General features: G+C 43.2%; 1 protein-coding gene across 2 annotated transcripts in view; it reads left to right on the top strand.

Moving 5' to 3' along the window:
• Positions 1-19,148, top strand: part of LOC103187001 (contactin associated protein 2) — an 855,622-nt gene that overhangs the window by 776,690 nt on the left and 59,784 nt on the right. For both annotated transcript variants that reach the window (XM_042331730.1, XM_042331729.1), the window contains one exon: positions 17,750-17,843. In XM_042331730.1, coding sequence (XP_042187664.1) covers positions 17,750-17,843 — 94 coding nt within the window. The remainder of the gene's footprint in view (positions 1-17,749; positions 17,844-19,148) is intronic.

Here is a 19,148-nt window from a genome sequence, read left to right as displayed (position 1 = left end):
AGTTAGATAAGTATCTAATTAAGAATGAGATTGAAGGTTATTGGGATAGAGATAGAGGTTATTGGGATAGAGATAAACTGTGTAATGTAACAAGGCACAGTTAAATAGAGCGAGTTACAAGGTTGGATTAATATTCTGGAAGTTTTCTTGATTGCCTTTGGTGTCAGGGACAAATAACACAGCATGTTATCTTCTTAAAGGTCTTTCCTGTGAATGAATCCCTCTCTCAGGGGATTAAGTAGAGTACATAGTGGGGGACATTGTTCTGAGGAGAGGGTGAGGGTGATAGATCATTATCTTTTCAGACTTTTTATAACCAAGAACAAGAATGAGAGATAAATATCATACCATTGCTCAAATATGCTGCAACTTTTCTGATAATAATCCTTATAATTTTTATAGCACCTTTCACATTGAGAGAAGATCTTAAAGTGCTTCACAAGATTTACTGTAAAATGTAGTGACTGTTTTTGGGCGAACACCTACAACTTATCAACTTATGAAAATGTACTCGGATTTATGACCAATCTGACAATTCCAGATAGTCTTCTATTTTCTTTTCCTTTTATTTCACAATAATGAGATTTCATCAATAAATCATTTCAAATTTCAAACTCAGTCATTCTGTTACTCAGACACTCAGACAGTCAACCCTGTCACTCAGACAGTCAACCCTGTCTCAGGGCTGAAATTTCTATTCAAAAAAATTAGTCATCATAACAGACCTCCCACAAAAGTTTGCATTTTTTTGCCGTGAACCAGATGTCCGATTAAATTATGGCAAACACCAAATTGGCAAAGGCATTCTCATCAAATATTTAGCCGTTTATCACTGGTGATAAATGGCTAACAAGGTTAGCTTTGATTTCACCTAATTAAAATAAAAATTAAAACATATTAAAAAATAATTGTTTTGAATCATAACAACCATTCTATAAGGACTACTTCAGGATGCACCAAGGCAGTAGGACAAGAGGACATAGGTTTAGAGTTACACAGGGCAATTTCAGAACAGATGCCAAGACATTTTGCTTTACTCAGAGAGTAATTAGCGACTAGAACAGGTTGCCAGGAACGATAGTGGAGGCCAGAACCCTGGACGTATAAAAAGCAGCTTGATGTTGTGATGGGAGGATGCGAGGGTAGATATTCTGGAGCGATGAGATCAGATGGGTTAAAGAGCCTTCTTCATCCAAACAAATCTTGTGACCTTGTGAACTGCTTGTACACAGCTTGACAAGAGAATTGCATTAGTAGCACGCAGCAACATTTGTTCAAGGACATAAAGAATAAAGAACAAACCATGTGGGACAGCCCTGATGGTGTATTGGATAGAGCTGCAACTTCTGAACTGAGAGCTCGCTGGTTTGAATCCCACTCCATGTCAACTTTGCTGGTGTCAACCAGGGCTACATGGAAAGGTTAAATTCCCAGAATTAATGAGGGTAAAGCCAGCCGGGGCCCTCATCCTGGTAGCTCCTGAGCGCATTCTACTGGTAACGTATATGTGTGTGGCGGCTGGGTGAGTAGAGGGCAACCACGAGTTGTGACACCCTCTATAGTCGAATGACCTGCTGATACTCCCATGTGAATAAAGGCCACTTGGATGGGGTACCCAATTAGCACCACACCACAGCAAGTGGACCAGAAATAGAGCATATGCCAATGGGGAGAAAATTAGAAAAATAATTGTAATTACATTAAAAAAAGAACCATGATCTATAGAAACTATCTGTGAGATAATGTGTGAGAGAAGTCTGTCTCTCTCCAGTTGTCCTCTATCCCTGTTGAGGTTGGGAGAGTCTGTAACAGTCTTTCTTCTGATGTGTATCTCCCAATCTCAACAGGGTTAGGTTTGAACCCATTTGCTAGCATGCCATCAAAGGAGACAAGGCAATACACATTTACACAGCACTTTTCACACTGGGAGGACACCTCCAAGTGCTTGATATGCCACTTGGGCACCTGAGCTGGGGATGGGAGCCAAAGTCAGTGGCGAAGGGAAAGATGACTGGAAGCACGATCAAAGAGATATGTTTTGAGGCAGGCTTTCAAAGTGGGGAGGAAGGGAATAAGTCAGAGGGACTCCGGAAGAGAGATTCAGTAGAGAAGGAGCAGATTGGCTGAAAGTTCACCCTCCAATGATAGGGTAAATAGCACGAGGACATGAAGCAGGTTAGTGGTTGCTGAACAAAGGAAGTGGCTGGGTTGGTAGGGTTGTTGCTATAATTCCAGCATTCTTTCAAGTTTGAGTCACTAATGCATTGTGAATTTGGTAGCACTCTCACATCTGTGTCAGATGGTCGTGGGTTCAAGCCCCATATCAGGACATTGAACACATGGTCTGGGGTAGGCTAACACTCCCAATGCAGTGCTGGGGTTACACTGCATTGTTGAAAGTGTCGTCCTTTGGATAAGATGTTAAACCGAGGTCCTGTCTGCCTGTTCAGTTGGACGTTAAAGAAGTGATTTTCTCTCGATGTCTGACCAACAATTCCCCAAATAAAAAATTGATCAATCACTTCAAGGCTGTTTCTGGGACACTGCTGAATACAGATTTGCTGCTGCATTCGCCTACAAAATACAGTCTCTGCACTTTTCAGTATATCTTGTGAAGCGCTCCCTCCTGAACTGAAGGACATCATATCAAATGCAAGGATTAATATTATTTTATTAATAGATGGTCCCCAGCTGAATCATTTCCCATTCAAAAACACAGTATGTTAACAATTAACTGACAGTGAGTTTGGGAAGCTCTGCAGATACTCAGAAACACTTTAACCTACCTTCTGGTGCTCTATGATTTCATCCTAACTGCTGGGTTGAACTGGTGGTTATAATTCACTGCCTACTATCTGTTATTTCATGCAGAAATGGGATACGACACGAATGTTAAGCCAGTCAAAGTGTTTCCAACCTGAACACAGAAAATCTAAATCAGAAACATAGATGGCATTTCACAAATTGTAAGCCATTACAATAACTGCAATTACCTGGTTTCGCAGCAAATTTTATTTTTATGTTTTCTTTAGCTTTTGGTAAAATTGTGCGGCAAGCAACCATTAAATAATTGCATTACAGCTACCAAGGGCTTGCTATTTTTAACCTTGAAAGGCAATCTGAATTTAGATTTGAATCCGAGACAAACAGAATTATCACAATTTTATTTTAAATCAGTCAGACTTCAAACCAATTTAGATATTTAAAAAATTAAACTTGGTTTTTGTTTCTATAGAACATAATCAGTTAGTAAAGTGATTCATGTGAGAGGTTTTAAGAGCCTTTTATAATTATCCATACATTAAGAAGCTTTAGAATATCCATACCTTGGTTGCACAACAACCAAGATATTACATTTTAGAAAAGAACGCAACAACATGTGTTAAAAGGTAAAATCACTTTATAACATGTTTCACCTTATAATGGGATTGGGTTATAGACCCTAAAAGTTTCCTAAAAAACTGTGCAACACCTGCATTGCACCACCCAGATCCATCACCACACTTCAAATCAGAACGCAAGCTTGATCACGATGAGCAGAATGGGGCAATGGAGGGAAATTCTTTCATCAATATTATTTATTTCATGGCTGCTTGTGGAAATTGGCTGCCATATTTGCTTACAAATTACAGTCACTACACTCCACCATATATCCTATGAAGCGCTTTGAGAGGTCCTTCTGACATGAAAGACTCTTTACCAAATGTAAGGATTATTATTAGAATTAGAGAAGAAAAATGTGTCAGAAATAACGTTTCATATTAGGAGATCTAGTACCTAAACCATCCAAATAGAAGAGTGGACATCTGACCCCGACGGGCACCGACATCTGACTGTTCAACACTTCGGGACGTCCTCCCAACGTGAAAGGTGCTCTATAAATGTAATTTTGTTGTTGTTGTTGTTGGAGGATTAGTACAAGTTTGGCAAGAGACCAAACGGAACAAATGCTGCAGGGGCAGAAGTCAGCCTTTCACATTTCATTACAATTCTGTAATGTTACATTCATCAGCTGTAATAATGAATGTGAAAAAGTTTAGGAGCAGCGAGCCTAGCAAGAGAGCAAGAGAGATACCAGAGGGCAAGAGAGATACCAGAGGGCAAGAGAGATACCAGAGAGCAAGAGAGATACCAGAGAGCAAGAGAGATACCAGAGGGCAAGAGAGATACCAGAGGGCAAAAGAGATACCAGAGGGCAAGAGAGATACCAGAGAGCAAGAGAGATACCAGAGAGCAAGAGAGATACCAGAGGGCAAGAGAGATGCAAGAGAGAACTCTTTCATTCAGCAGAAGAGTGGGAAATCTATCTTGAGGTAGAGGCAACCTTACATGTAAGCAGGCATACAAGTCAATTAGCAGTTAATATAGGCCAGTTGGAGATTAAAAACTGATGACCAGTCGAAACTGGGTGCTTTTGTTTGAGTCCCATATAAAGGAGAAGACTTGTGAAAGCTTCACTTGAGCAGAGAGCCCAGCAATGTGAGGAGGGAATTGAGTGAGAATCCTATCAAGGAATTTGATGAGAGTGGGAATTTGGTGCAGAGGGAGAAAAGAGGTACATAATTATAAAATATGTAAATTATATTAACATAATATTAAACAGAAGTCGCTGGGAACACTCAGCAGGTCAGGCAGCATCTATGGAGAAAGGAAAGTGAGTCAACGTTTCAGATCCACGACACTTTGTCAGAACTGGGACATGCTGGGAGGGAGAGGCTTTAAAGGGCTAACAGAGAGGGGGGAGGCAGGACAAGAAAAATAAAGAAGAAAATGGAAACCTGATTCGACAACAACGTTTTAAGAGAGAAGTAGATAATTATTTGGGGAGGACAATTTTGCAGGGCTAGGAAAGAGAGCAGGGGAGTGAGATTGAATTGGATAGCTCTTTTTGAAGAGGAAGGTTTTCAGTTGGGACTTAAAAGATGGGAGGGTGGGAGGGCAAGGCGAAGGGTTTGAGGGAGAGTGTTTCAGAGTTTTGGGGCATAGTGGCTGAAAGCGCAACATCCGGTAGTGGGGCAGAGGGTGCGAGGGATGAGCAGGAGGCCGGTGCCAGTTGAGCGGAAGCGCCGGGTGTTGGAATGTGGAGTGAGGAGGTCGGAGAGGAAGGGAGGTGCCAGGGAGTGAATGGATTTGAATATGAGTGTGAGTATCTTGAAGTCAATCCGTTCGGTGATGGGGAGCCAGTGGAGCCTGACCAGAACTGGTGAGATGTGGGTACGGAGTTTGGTCCATATGTGGGCGTCAGAGTTCTGAATGAGCTAGATCTTTTGAATAGTGGAGCTGGGGAGACCAGCGAGGAATGCGTTGGAGTAATTCAAGCGGGGGGTGACAAACACATGCACATGTTTCGGCTGCATTTGGGGTAAGGTACGGTCAGAAGGCAGGCAATGTAGCAGAGGTGGAAGTAGGCGGTCCTGGTCAGGGACCGCATGTGGTGGAGGAAGAACAGCTGCTGGGCGAACCGGATGCCCTGATTGCGGACTGGTTTGATGAGTCTGAGGGAGAGCCCAGGGAGGTTGAGGAGTTTAGATCCACAGGAGTGAAGATGTTTACGGGAGCCAAGGAGTATGGCTTCCATCATGTCCACATTCAGCTGCAGGAAGTTTACACTCCTCCAGGCCTTGATGTCTATCAGACAAGTTGATAGAACATCGGCGGACCTGGAGTTGGTACTGGAGGAGGCAAAGTAGATTTATGTATCATCCGCATATGTGTGGAAGTTTACCCTGTGTCTGCGGATGACATCGCTCAGAGGGAGAGTATAGATAAGGAAAAATAGAGAGCCAAGGATGGAGCCCTGATGTATCCCGCAGGTGACCGGGCAGGGGCAGAAGGAGAAACCATTTAGATTTCCTCTTATGTAGCATTTCAGAGTGTCCATAATATGGCAGATTCATAAATACAGCCTTCATTTTTTAAGTTTCTCTACGTTTCTTTTAAGAATACTAAAAATTACTTTCAAATTAAGACTGAATTCAGCAATTTGCTAAATTCTGTATGTCCTCAAATGTCACTTTAATAGAGTAATTCTAGACCGAAGAGGAATTTCTCCCCAAAGCGAGTGATGTTGTTATTAGTACAAATCAGCTTTGACTGGTATATTTGCATAGAACATGCTTCTTCCTTTGATTTTTGCAATCAAAAATCCAGAAGCTCGATACATCATGCAAGCAGTGTTAAAATGTTCAAACAATCCTAAATTTTTCCTGTCTTGTGAAGTTACCATGATGTCATTAGGTCTAATGCAAAATTCCTAAAAAAATATATAGTCACTTCACTTTAGTACATTGATGACCAACCCATGGCCCTTGGGTGGGAAATAAACCACAGAGGCCATCAAGAAGTGACCCACTGAACATTTGCACTAGTTTGAATGAGTCTCTTTTAAGACAGCAGAGTGTTTCCAGTTTTTCTGCATTTAATATTTCTTGATTTATGGCATAAATCAAGAAATATTCAATCAAGAAAATGTATTTGTTGGCCGGTTAAGTACTTGTGAGATAATATGAATCTTGCATTTGACAGAGCGCTTTTCATATCATCAGATACAAAGAGCTTCATAGAATATACTGTAAAGTATAATGACTATTTCATAGGCAAATGCGGCAGCCAATTTTGCACACAACAACTCACATTTTATTGCAGCCTTCACGCAAGATTGCATGTCGGAACACTGCTCAGAACACACAACAATGTTCAACAAACAGCCATTGAGTAAATGATTGTTTTTTTCTGAGGATTGTTTGCTACTACACTTGAGAGAAATGCCCTCCTTTTTTCAGATAGTGCCATGGGTTCTTTAATATCCCCCTAAAGAGCAGATGAGACTCGGTTTTAGTGTCTGATCCAAAGGGTATCAACTTCAACAATGCAGAACTCCCCCAAATATCAAATGCAAAGAGTATTATTATGTTATAAAATTATACCTCCAACATCTTTAGAAATGTTCTAAATACCCTCCAGACATTTTCTCATATTGATAGATTTGTTTTCAAAAAGAAAAAAAATTATTATTATTACCCGATGGATGCATCTGTCGAAAATGAGAGGTAGTAAATCAGGTAATAATAATAATCCTTGCATTTGATATAAAGCCTTATCACATTGGCAAGACATCTCAAAGCACTTCACTGTAAAGTGGATTTAAGTGAGAAACACGGACCAAGGTTAAATAATAATGATAATCCTTGCATTTGATATAGCGCTTTTCACATCTTCCAGATGACTCAAAGCGCTTCACAGAATATGCTGTAAAGTGAAGTGACTGTATATTTGTGGGCGAAACGCGGCAGCCAATTGCGCACAGCAGTGTCCCACAAGCAGTCGTGGATTGAAAATGACCAATTTATTATTGTTTTTGTTTTTTGGAGGGATTATTATTAGGCGTGTGGAGTAAGGAAACTTGCCCAAGGTTTCGCCCTGCCTGGAATCGAACCCAGGTCTCTCGCTTGCAAAGCGAGTGCTCTAACCACTGAGCTACAGGACTAAAATTGGTTTAATGAAATGTCTATCGCTGATGTCTGTAATGGTGTCTATCCCACTATCTACATGCATTAATGGATTGAAATAACAGTCAAAACGTAATGAAGGCTCATAAGACAGCGTGCAAACATACATCATGAACACCTCTAACAACCCTCCTTATTCGTCTCTCGAGCATGTAATTTCTACTATCCAATTTGCAGAGAGTTCATTCAAGCTGTAGAAAACAGGCATGTCTTCAAGCCATAGAAAATTGATTTATATAATGTTGCTGGTGTTTGCCTTAGATTGGAATAGTAATGGCATAATTTAATTTACAAGTCTATCTTCTTTGAATGCCCAATTGAGTTGGAAGACTTGCAGATCACAAGCACACTGTAACACTGTTAATTAAATCACATCACTCCCTGGCTGTGGTAAAAAATTGCTTTCTTTTAAAGTTCTCTGAATATATCCTAGCATTGTGCATAGTAATGCAATTTGGTGTGCTATGTGTAGTTTTAATGCCAGTTGACAGCATTTGCCTTCACTTAATGGCATAAGATCACGATTGTCACTGGAAGAGTTGAGGGGATTAGAAAATTTTTTTCATACAGTGTTTTCAGACTATACAATGCTTTGCCATGAGTGTTATATTATGAGACTAATATTATAACATTTAAGGGGAATGGAAAAACACTGAAGAAACGCAATATAAAAGGATATAGGGGAAGAGCAAGGATTTAGGTTTAGAGTTGAGGAACTAGCATGATGGGTTGAATGACCTTCTCCCATATTGTAATTTCTATGATTTCCCATTGTAAAGACATGAAAAATATTCCTATTTTTCGCCACACTACTTACCCCAATTTCTGAATGCCAATATATTTGAATTGTACCGGTTTCATATTACCTCCATATTCAATATCCACCATCCATTCGAGAAACAAATGGTCAATTTCTTCCTCCTGCTATAACCCTGTTAAGGATCAGCCCAAATTGTCACCATTGCCATTTTATACCTAGAAAATTTGCAACTTGAATAGAATAGAGGTTGAATGGAGGTAAGAGTTAGCACGAGACAGGCAAGAGCTCCACACAGCAAGTCCTGAATTCCATTGAGTCTTGGCCCTTAAATTATTTTGCTTTCAATTTACAATTGCATGAATTTCTGAAAATGCCTTAATTCAGTCATAATTTATTTGCAAGCTGGTTAATTTTTAACAACTATGTAAAAATGTAACTATGTAAAAATGCCTTTAAAATTTGGACTATAGGGGAGACCATGTTTCACAGAATTCATTGGGTGAACAGTGCATTGATGATCAGACACTGGCTGCACAGTTTGTATTGTACTCCTGGCAGAACTGGAAAATCCTAAAAATGACATTAAAGCAGTAAGGTTACTAAAGACAAGAAACTGTGAAAGTAATAAACATACACAGTGCGACTGTGTGGCATGCAGCCAGACAGACTCGTTGACAATAGGAACACATTAATAGAAGAACATATTGGTTTCTTTAGCAGTGTGGTGAGGCAGAACCATCTGTCAACCTAAACCTTGAGCCATCCATCACAGAAGGATCCATAAAAATATGTTTCCTGCAAACAGTCATCATGTTGAAATACTGTCACAGACCTCCACTATGGTTATTGCAGCAAGAAAAATGGAATATCCAGCAGCAAGGAGGGCAGGCATTATTGTGTTTCATTGTACCACCTTGCTGGTAAAGAATAGTAATGCTACTTGCAAGCCTTCGGAATCGGCGGTAGAGTTTATAAATTAATCTCCGGTAGCACGAGCCGAAAACTGCTTGACTGTTAACGAGACATTAGGGGCTTTGAACCCTAGACTTTCCCTGTCACTCAAACCCATTTCTACACATACCCATCTGTCAGTAAGCTCTGGCATCATCTGCATTGCCACTATTTGAGTTGCACATTACTGCCTTGCCCTCTTGGCCAGAGAACATCTGAAGTGGAATGAAAAAATCTAAGAATTATATTTGGAAATCCATCACAACTTTTAGGAGTATTCAAACAAGTCTGAAAGTTCCATATATGTTTGCCACCAACACATGGAAATTTCCCTGTATCTAGAATGGAATACACACTCTCACTGAGGGACTCATTCTGCTTTACCTAATTTGAGAGAGTATTAGGTGCAGGTTGGCGAGTGTGTGCTGGGGGCAGTAATGGAGTTTAACAAGGTAAAATCACATAGCTTGCCATTGAGAACACTCTCTGGCAAGCTTCTTGCTGTTTGTCCAGATAGGCTAACCATTAGAGCTTTGGCTTCTAGCATTAACAGGGACTGAAAGGGAAGAATACTTGCTCCCTGTAAATCTAATGACCCTTACATTTGATGTGGCATCTATATTGTTGAAAAATCTCCCAAGAGCTTCAGAGGTAATTCATAGGTATCAAGTGAAGTCAGTGTGTATTTCTCAGCAAATGTGGCAGCCAATGGCACACAACAGTCACACAAAGAGCCATGATCAACTTATCTGGAAGACTGTGTTCTTGCCAGTTTGGCAGCAAAGTAGTTAAAGTGCACACATTACATCAAAACTGGCAGTCTTAGAACCTGACAACACTTGCATGTGTTAGTTACTTATCCATCAACTGTGCATGTAGTTCAGTCAGATCATTATATAATGTCTGACTTTTCCACAAGATGCCTGTTGAGTGTAGGAGCAAAAGAATACCTGACAGCAAAGACTCTGGAATGGAGAGATATTCCATGGAATTGGAAGAAAATAATCTTTTAGCAAAATAAAAAAAGTTCAGTTTTGTAAATTCAAAGCTGGATGACTTTTAAAAGTCTATTTACTGTGAAGGTCAGCTGGCATCCAGCTGATACAATTCATGCATCTTCTGTTCGGAATTTGTCCGCGTTTTCAGTGAGTCATTGCAGACTAGAGCAAAAATGACAGACGTGATGTGTTGAAATCTGTGATAGTAGCTTTAAAATCAGATAAAATGAAGCATTGGATGACTAAATTACTTTTTCAGGATGTGAAGTAATAGCATACCTTCAATGACAACCTAATTTAAGATTGCACTTTATAAAATAGCACTTTAGAATCGTGTTTCCAGCAAGGTTTGGCTCTGGCTGGCAGAGTGGATTCAGTGCTTAGTTCATTCCACTAGGTGGCACTTTCAGAGCAAGTTCAGCAATTGCTGAGCAGATGCCTATGTATGCATGAGAAAGATAATTAAAGCACCTCATATATTGGAGTAATGAGAGGCAATAAAATAATATCTTTTAAACGTTATCAAAATAACTCTATTAATACCGTCTCCGAGCTTCTTTATAGTAATGGTTTATCGAATTTCATCTCATCAAAATTCAAGGCTTTGTTTATATCGGGCTTGTGTATATTTTCTTCATGTTCTTTAATTTTCTCCTTGCTTTCGCTTGAAGGCTATTCACCTGAATGCATCCTTCTTCAACCTTGAAGGTGAAGCCAGAAAGGCCATCATCTTCTATGCTGTCACCACTGTGAGCTGTTCAACCACTGACTCAGGTTGTTAGGGAGGCAGAAGGGTAATTGCCTGCCATAAGATCAGATGTCTTTCCGTTTTTCATCCTTTGCAACTACTCTAAATGGGGAAAAGTCAGACATTATACAGCAGTCTAGCTGAAATCATTGCAAAGTTCATGGATAAGTGATTGTGACACATCTGAGTGCTGCCAGGTGATGGGACCACAACCTTTGAGAAGAGGTGATAAAAAGGAGCATTTTAACTGCTTTGCTGCCAGGCTGGTGGTAGCATGTCTCTTTCTGAATGATAAAAAATCCATTTGACAGAACCAAGCCACGTTCTTCTTAAGCACTTGTTTAGCAAATTATTTATTTAACAACAAGAACAACTGGCATTTGTAGAGTGTCCTTCATGCGGGGCAGTGTCTCAGAGCACTGGACACTTCTTTTTCGATGAGTAACATCAAACCATCCCAGGTCAAGTATAGCACAATTGGGAGCGGAGTAAAGGGATGGCCAAAATACATTTTCTTGACTAAATATTTCTTGATTTATACTATGAAGAAATATGAATCAAGAAAACCTTGGAAACATACTATCGATTGAACACAGACTTACCTAGACTAGTGCAAATGTTCAGGTGGGGGGAGATCGGAAGCAGCCCAAGGGCCATAGTTTGGCTGGCACTACTCTACTTGTATCAACAAGTACTTCTTTTTAAATGAATGTGATACTCATTGAGTTTAGGGAAGACAATGCTGGGAAATGGAATATTTTCCCATTTCAGGCAGTCACAACCTGAAATTCCAGTCACCATTATGCATTGCACCTTTATAATAATAATAATAATAATCCTTGCATTTGATATAGCGCTTTTCACGTCGGGAGGACAACAACAACAACAACAAGATTCCATTTATAAAGCGCCTTTCACGTCAGGAGGACGTCCCAAGGCACTGCACAGTTGGGTCATGACCCGAGCAGGGGGGAAATGGTCAGGGTGAGGGGAGGGAAGGGAGGGAGCGAGGAGGGGGAAAAGAGTCGAGAGGGGAGCTGAAGGCTCGGTCAAAGAGAAAGGTTTTGAGACCGCCCTTGAAGGAGGAGAGGGAGGAAGCGGCGAAGGCACTGGGGGATAGAGTTCCAGAGCCTCAGGGGCTGAAAGGCTGAAGGCCCGACCACCGATGGTAGGGCGATTGGGGCGGGGGACGTGGAGCAGACCAGAGCCAGAGGAACGGAGGGTACGGGCAGGTAGGTAGGGGGATAGTAGGTTGGAGAGGTAGGAGGGAGCAAGGCCGTGAATGGCCTTGTAGGTGAGGATGAGGATCTTGAATCCAATCCTCTGGGGGATGGGGAGCCAGTGGAGGCGAGCGAGGGTGGGAGTGATGTGGTCGCGAAGCCTGGTGCGGGACAGTACACGAGCTGCAGAGTTCTGAATGACCTGCAGCTTGTGGAGGGAGGTGGCGGGAAGGCCGGCGAGGAGAGAGTTCCCATAGTCCAGCCTTGAGGTGACAAAGGCGTGAACCAGGGTTTCAGCAGCGTGAGGGGTGAGGTAATGCCGTAGTCTGGCGATGTTCCGGAGGTGATGGAAGGCGGTGCCAGTTGTGGTGCGGATGTGAGGGAGAAAGGACAGCTCAGGGTCGAACAAAACGCCGAGGTTCCTGACTGGCTTTGAGAGGTGGAGAGTGCAGCCTTGGATGCTGATGGTGTCAGCGCCTGAGGTGCGGAGGCGCTGACGTGAGCCAATCAGGAGGGCCTCGGTTTTTCGCACGTTGAGCTGAAGAAAGTTGTCTCTCGTCCAGGACTCGATGTCGGACAGGCAGGCTGTCAGGACATCGGTGGTCGTGGAGTTGAGAGTAGAGGAGGAAAGGTAGAGTTGGGTGTCATCCGCATACATGTGGAAGTTAACTCCATGTCTGCGGATGATGTCACCAAGGGGGAGCATATAGAGGGTGAAGAGGAGGGGACCGAGGACAGAGCCCTGAGGGACACCACATGAGACAGTACGGGGGGTGGAGGAGAAGCCATTCGTCGAGACAAAGTGAAGACGGTGAGAAAGGTACGACCTAAACCATTCAAGGACAGTGCCTTGAAGGTTGAGGTGGGAGGACAAGCGGTGGAGTAGGATAGCGTGGTCGACCGTATCGAATGCTGCCGATAGGTCGAGGAGGACGAGGAGGCAGAGGGAGCCCTGGTCACAGATGGTCAGGATATCATTGGTGACCTTGACCAGGGCAGTTTCTGTGCTATGGGCAGCACGGAAACCTGACTGAAGGGGTTCGAAAAGTGAATGGGTGGAAAGGAAAGAGCGCAGTTGGGAGGCGACAACTCTTTCCAAGACCTTGGAGAGAAAGGGGAGGTTGGAGATGGGCCGGTAGCTTGATAGCTGCGACGCATCAAGGGAGGGTTTTTTCAGGGTGGGCGTGATGGTGGCAGTTTTTAAGGGAATGGGGACAGAGCCAGAGGAGAGGGACAGGTTGATGATGTCAGTGATATGTGGGGCAAGAAAGTGGAGCTGGGAGATAAGGAGTGGAGTGGGGATGGGGTCAAGGGAGCAGGTGGTTGGTTTTAGGGATAGGATGAGTTTGGTGACAGAGGGTGGGGAAACGGGTACGAAGGTGTGTAGGGGAGGATGGGTAGGAGTCGGAGTGTGGGAGGGAGGGGGTGGGGGGTTGGTGGAAGTTGGAGGGGAAGTGACCGCGGAGCGGATTCCCTTGATCTTGGATTCAAGGAAATCCAGCATCTCCTCGCAGTGAAGGTTGGAGGAGATGACCTGCGCGGGGTGGCGGGGGGGACGGAGGAGTCGGGTTGTGGTGGAAAACAGTAGCCTGGGGTTGTTCTTCGCCTCCAGGATTATCCTGGAGTAGAAGGACGACTTGGCCGAGGCTAGAGTGGAGCGGTAAATTTTGAGGAGGTCCAGCCAGATTTGTCGGTGGACCGTTAGGCCAGATTTGACACAGGTGCGTTCAGCAGCCCGCACCTGGCTTTTCAGTGAGCGGAGGTGGGTGGTGTACCAGGGGGAGGAGCGGGAGTAGGAGACAGTGCGGGAAGTGATGGGGGCAAGAGTATCGAGTGTGGAGGAGAGGGTATTGTGGAGGAGGGAGAGAGGAGAAGAGGGGTCGGTGAGGGTTGAAGGCCAGAGGGAGAGGAGTTCAGAGGACTCCAAGGCATCGGTTAGGGATTGTGGGGGTAACTTCTTCCAAGGGCGGTAGAAGATGGTGGTGGGTCTGGTGGAGGTGGGGAGGGGGGTGGAGGTGGTGAAGGAGATGAAGTAGTGGTCAGAGATGGCCTTGTCGGTAATAGTGACATCCGAGACACTGAGGCCCCGGGTGATCACCAAATCGAGTGGGTGGCCGTGACTGTGAGTGGGGGAGTTTATGTGTAAGGAGAGGTTGAGTGAGGAGAGCAGGGAAGAGAAGTCTGTGGAGATGGAGCAGGAGGGGGTGAAGTGTAGGTTAAAGTCGCCCAGGATGATGAGGCGATCAGAGCAGAGGCAAAGAGATGTGAGGAGTGTTGAAATGTCAGAGATGAAGGTGGGAGAGGTTTTAGGGGGCCGGTAGAGGAGGAGGATTTTAAGGGAGAGGAATGAGGGGTGGGAGAGGGTGAGGTGCTCAAAGGAGGGGAAAGAGCCAGAGGAGTAGGGGGATAGGGCAAGTGGTGTCCTTGAGATAAGGGCAACACCACCGCCACGGCGGTTGGGGCGGGGGATGTGGTGGGAGGTGTAGCCGGGTGGTGTGGCCTCCGTGAGGGGGAAGGTGTCGCCTGGGGTGAGCCAGGTTTCTGTTAAGGCCATGATATCAACGCTCTCATCAAGGATGAGATCGTTGATGACCAGGGCCTTGTTGCAGAGGGAGCGGACATTTTGCAGTCCGATGTGGAGGGAGCGGTTGACAGAAGGGTGTGTGGGAGGGGAGGGGGGTCCAGGTTGTGAGGCAGGGGTGGGGGAATGGGGATGAGGGAGGAGAGGTTGACTCCCCGGGTCTGTGTCCGGGGTGGCTGGCGAGTGTGGTGGGGAATGGGGCAGTCGGTGTGGCTGCTGCTGGACAGCCAACGCCGAGTGCCACGGTGAGCCCGGCGGAGGATTCCCAGACTGGAACAGAGGGAGGTTGTGGGAGGGTCAAGTGGGGATGGAAGACGAGAGGGACGGAGAGAGAGGAGGAGAGAGCGGGAGATGCAGAGGGGGGAGGGTTTGGGGGGAGAGAGGAGGGGGGCAGGATGGAGGGGGTGAGGGGGCTCGGGTCAAAGGACGTCCCAAAGCGCTTCACAGAACACACTGTAAAGTGAATTGACTGTATATTTGTGGGCGAACACGGCAGCCAATTGCGCACAGCAATGTCCCACAAACAGTCGTAGATTGAAAATGACCAATTTATTATTGTTTTTTGTTTTGGAGGGATTATTATTAGGCTCTGTGTGGAGTAAGGAAACTTGCCCAAGGTTTCGCCCTCTGCCTGGAATTGAACTCAGGTCTCTCGCTTGCAAGGCGAGTGCTCTAACCACTGAGCTACAGAACTCCACATAACGCTGACTAAAATTTCAACCCACCACTGTCAGCATCAAACCATCCTAGGTTAGATATAGCACATTGGTTGCTGAGTACATCTCCCTCTCCTCTGGGCCAACAATGTGCCTGATCCCCATTCTCAGAAAAAACACCTTCCCTCAGTCTTTCACTGCACCAGTGTGACAAATGTCATATCATTAGTCTTATGGGGATTTCTGCACATGTCCTTTCAGTTATGTTTTCGTCAAAACAAAAAATAAGTGTTTGGGATCAGGATTTTGTTTCCACTCTTAAAATCTTCCTGCAGCTTCCCAAGATTTTGTAGGAACGAAAAAACTGGAAATGGAATGTAACTGAAAAAACAAGCAGCGCAGACAGCCTTAATCATTTAAAATTGTCCCCAGTTCCCATTTCTTTAACATAAAATATTCATCAATCTGCAAACTTATTTTTTAATACTTCAGCCAAATTGCATTAAGAGATTTGAGAAGATTCTTCAGCATAATTTCAAGCTATAAATAATTGTTTCAATTGAGAGGTTTTATATTTGGGAGAACTGAATGTCATAATGATTAAGAATATTTTTTTCACTCTTGGGACCTCTGGTTAAATGTAGCCGAAGCTGATTAAATGGAAGTGTTTTCCCTTTAGATGCTTTCAACTCAGTTGCTCTTGGCTATGAATCCACATAATATCCATAATTCAGCACTGATTGCAAGCAAATTAGCAGCCACATTCAGGGAGAGCCCAAGTCAGGCTGATCAGGAAATGAAGTTAAGGTTCTCGCTTGAATGATGAGTCTGGATCCGACCATTTTCTGCATCTGGCCATGATGTCAGCTTGGCTTGGTTCAAAGCACTTTTGCCTCTGAATTCAAAGGTTATGGTTTAAAGCCCCACTTCAAACTCACAGTTGGGACTCCAGTGCATTGCTGGGGCTACACTTAATTGTCATATGGGCCATCCTTCAGAGACGTTGAACTAAGATCCTATCCGCCTGTTGTCATTTGTTCCATGGCTGTTTGTGGGACACTGCTATGCACAATTGACTGCCATGCTTATGTATATATTTTATATGTTATTATTAATATACTATTATATTATATTTTCTTACATATGTATATTTTTATGTATATATTCCACCCACAAAATCCACAGTCAGAGGGTATGTGTGGTCTGCGAATATCATGTGAGGACAAGACCAGGCTCTCCTTTGAGGTCAGATAACCTGCCAGCCGTTATTGTCAAGAGTCACACATGAAAAATGGTCTTTAAGATGAGATACCAAAGGGTAAATAGAGTCTGGAAAACCATCCTCCAGTAGAAGGTAAAATAAAAGTCAGAAAGCTGAAGTACAAAGAGAGAGGAGTAAATTGGATTATTGTTTGATCAGCTGGGTGTCTGAGACAAGCGGAAACTCACCACCATGCTTAAGAGTCTCCAAACCAAGCTATTGAGCGCTCCACATGTGTCCAGTTGCTGTGGGGAACTTCAACTGAGGAAAAAATGCTTTTGGAAAGGGTTAAATGTTTAATATTTTCTGGACCTCAGTCAAGTTCACTGATCAGTGTGATGTTTGTAACCTTCTAAAAAGGGCGGATGTAATTCATTTAAGTTTAGGTTTCAAACTGGTATGTATGAAAATATAAATAATAATAATAATCCTTGCATTTGATATAGCGCTTTTCACGTCGAGAGGACGTCCCAAAGCGCTTCACAGAACACACTGTAAAGTGAATTGACTGTACTTTTGTGGGCGAACGCGGCAGCCAATTGCGCACAGCAATGTCCCACAAACAGTCGTAGATTGAAAATGACCAACTTATTATTTTTTTTTGGAGGGATTATTATTAGGCGTGTGGAGTAAGGAAACTTGCCCAAGGTTTTGCCCTGCCTGGAATTGAACTCAGGAATTACCTTGCCATTATTTACTCAGTGTTTCAAAGGTAACTTTCACACACAATCTGACCAGATTCCACAAAGGGATATGATGGCTCCGTATTATCAATTTCCATAGAAAATTCAGTGAAATTGATATGCTTATCTCGTTCACCAAGCCATTACGGATTATATTTATTATTAATTATCTAATTATTCTTTAAAGTCCCAAGGAGAGCAGTTATGGGAGAAGTCATAATATTTAATAATTCGCTTAATGCAAATTGTAATTACAAACCTAAGCACGAAATCACTGATGTTTTATTTTCTGTTATATAAGGGTGTTGAGAGTCCAAATTACTGCAATATTATTTCATTTTGACTTAACATGGTTTAATGTGTTTTTCCCCATCTTTCTTTAGCTGGATCATTACTCTCCAGTTCATTACAGTCTGCCAGCCTCTTCAGACATCAGGTTTAACTCTCTGAAGGCCCTCTTCTTAGGGAGAGTGATGGGTAAGTCCGAGCACTGTGCTCTAATCTCTTCCTGCAATATAAAGAGTGGAAAATTTCAACAATACAGGTTATCCCCCTTTTGGGTGAGAAAATGCAAATTATATACTTTTTGAGTAATATTAATGAAAGCCTGAGAAGTCTCCGATAACCTGAGAGAGGAAGGGGAGATTGGGTGGGGAGGGGCAATGGAAAACTTCTGCGGGTCTGAAAACTAACTTGGGCTGAAAGTTATAAGTATGTACAATCAATTGCTTATCTATAAACATGGAAGAGTGCGATGTTTCAGTCTATCCAGTTCTCACCTGGTTTTCGTAATACTGTTATTAAGGTGTCATTGCAAATGAGCTTTCAATGTACAAACAAACCAAGAGTATGATCGTTCACTTGCAATCAGCATAAAGGAAGGATTAGCTTTCTTTACTAGAAAAGGTGGCAGTGTGGAAGCTACAGCCTCAGTATACAGGTGGCCCTGGTGCCCTCCAAACTGCATTTTGCATAATCACGATATTTGGAATATCTGTCAAATGTTTGTGTTGGAGTGATTGTAAAAATGTTCCTTTTCAGTCTTACTCATTACTATGGAAGAAATAGACTCTCTTGTTGTGATACACCATCTGCATGTGCTTGGTTGAGTAATGAGATATTCCTACTCATTTTGACTGCTGGTAACTGCAGTACAGGTGCCATTGGTATGGGCTCAGAGGTTTCTGCAAATGATCATGACTGTTAACATTTTAAAACAAATTAGGTTTAAGTATCTGGATTAATGGTGCATGTTGTTCCTTGCTGCTTTAAAATGATGCTTTTTGCGCCTACTTTACAAGCCCCAAGCATTTTTTCCAGAGTTTGAGTGAGTGTATCCTTTTACATTCTTCCCAAAATTAGCATCCTCAGATTGTTTCCATTGCAGCCTGAGGGTGATGTTTATTGTGAGAAGGGGAAGAGAAGAGGGCAAAATTGATGCTTGTTTGACCTTCACGGGTTTAGCATGCAAAATAATGAATAGTTATGATTTGAGAAAGATTCTAAAAAATTGTGTATGTACAGCATGTGTATGGTAATTGTTTAGCCGCTGCATTCAGTGTTATATTTTTATTTGTAATATTTCGCCCGACTCCACTGGCTCAGAGAATCAAGGTCAGGATCCTCGTCCTCACTTTCAAGGCCATCCATGGCTTTGCTTCCTCCTACCTCTCTGACCTGCTGACTCTCTACCAACCTGCCCGCTCCCTCCGTTCAGGAGGCTCCGGCCTGCCCCATGTCTCCCGCCCGACCCACCCTATCATCGGTGGCCAAGCTTTCAGC

Source organism: Callorhinchus milii, unplaced genomic scaffold (assembly GCF_018977255.1).
Source record: "Callorhinchus milii isolate IMCB2004 unplaced genomic scaffold, IMCB_Cmil_1.0 Scaffold2, whole genome shotgun sequence".
In the NCBI taxonomy this organism is placed as follows: Eukaryota; Metazoa; Chordata; class Chondrichthyes; order Chimaeriformes; family Callorhinchidae; genus Callorhinchus; species Callorhinchus milii.
This window is presented reverse-complemented; position numbering and strand designations above follow the sequence as displayed.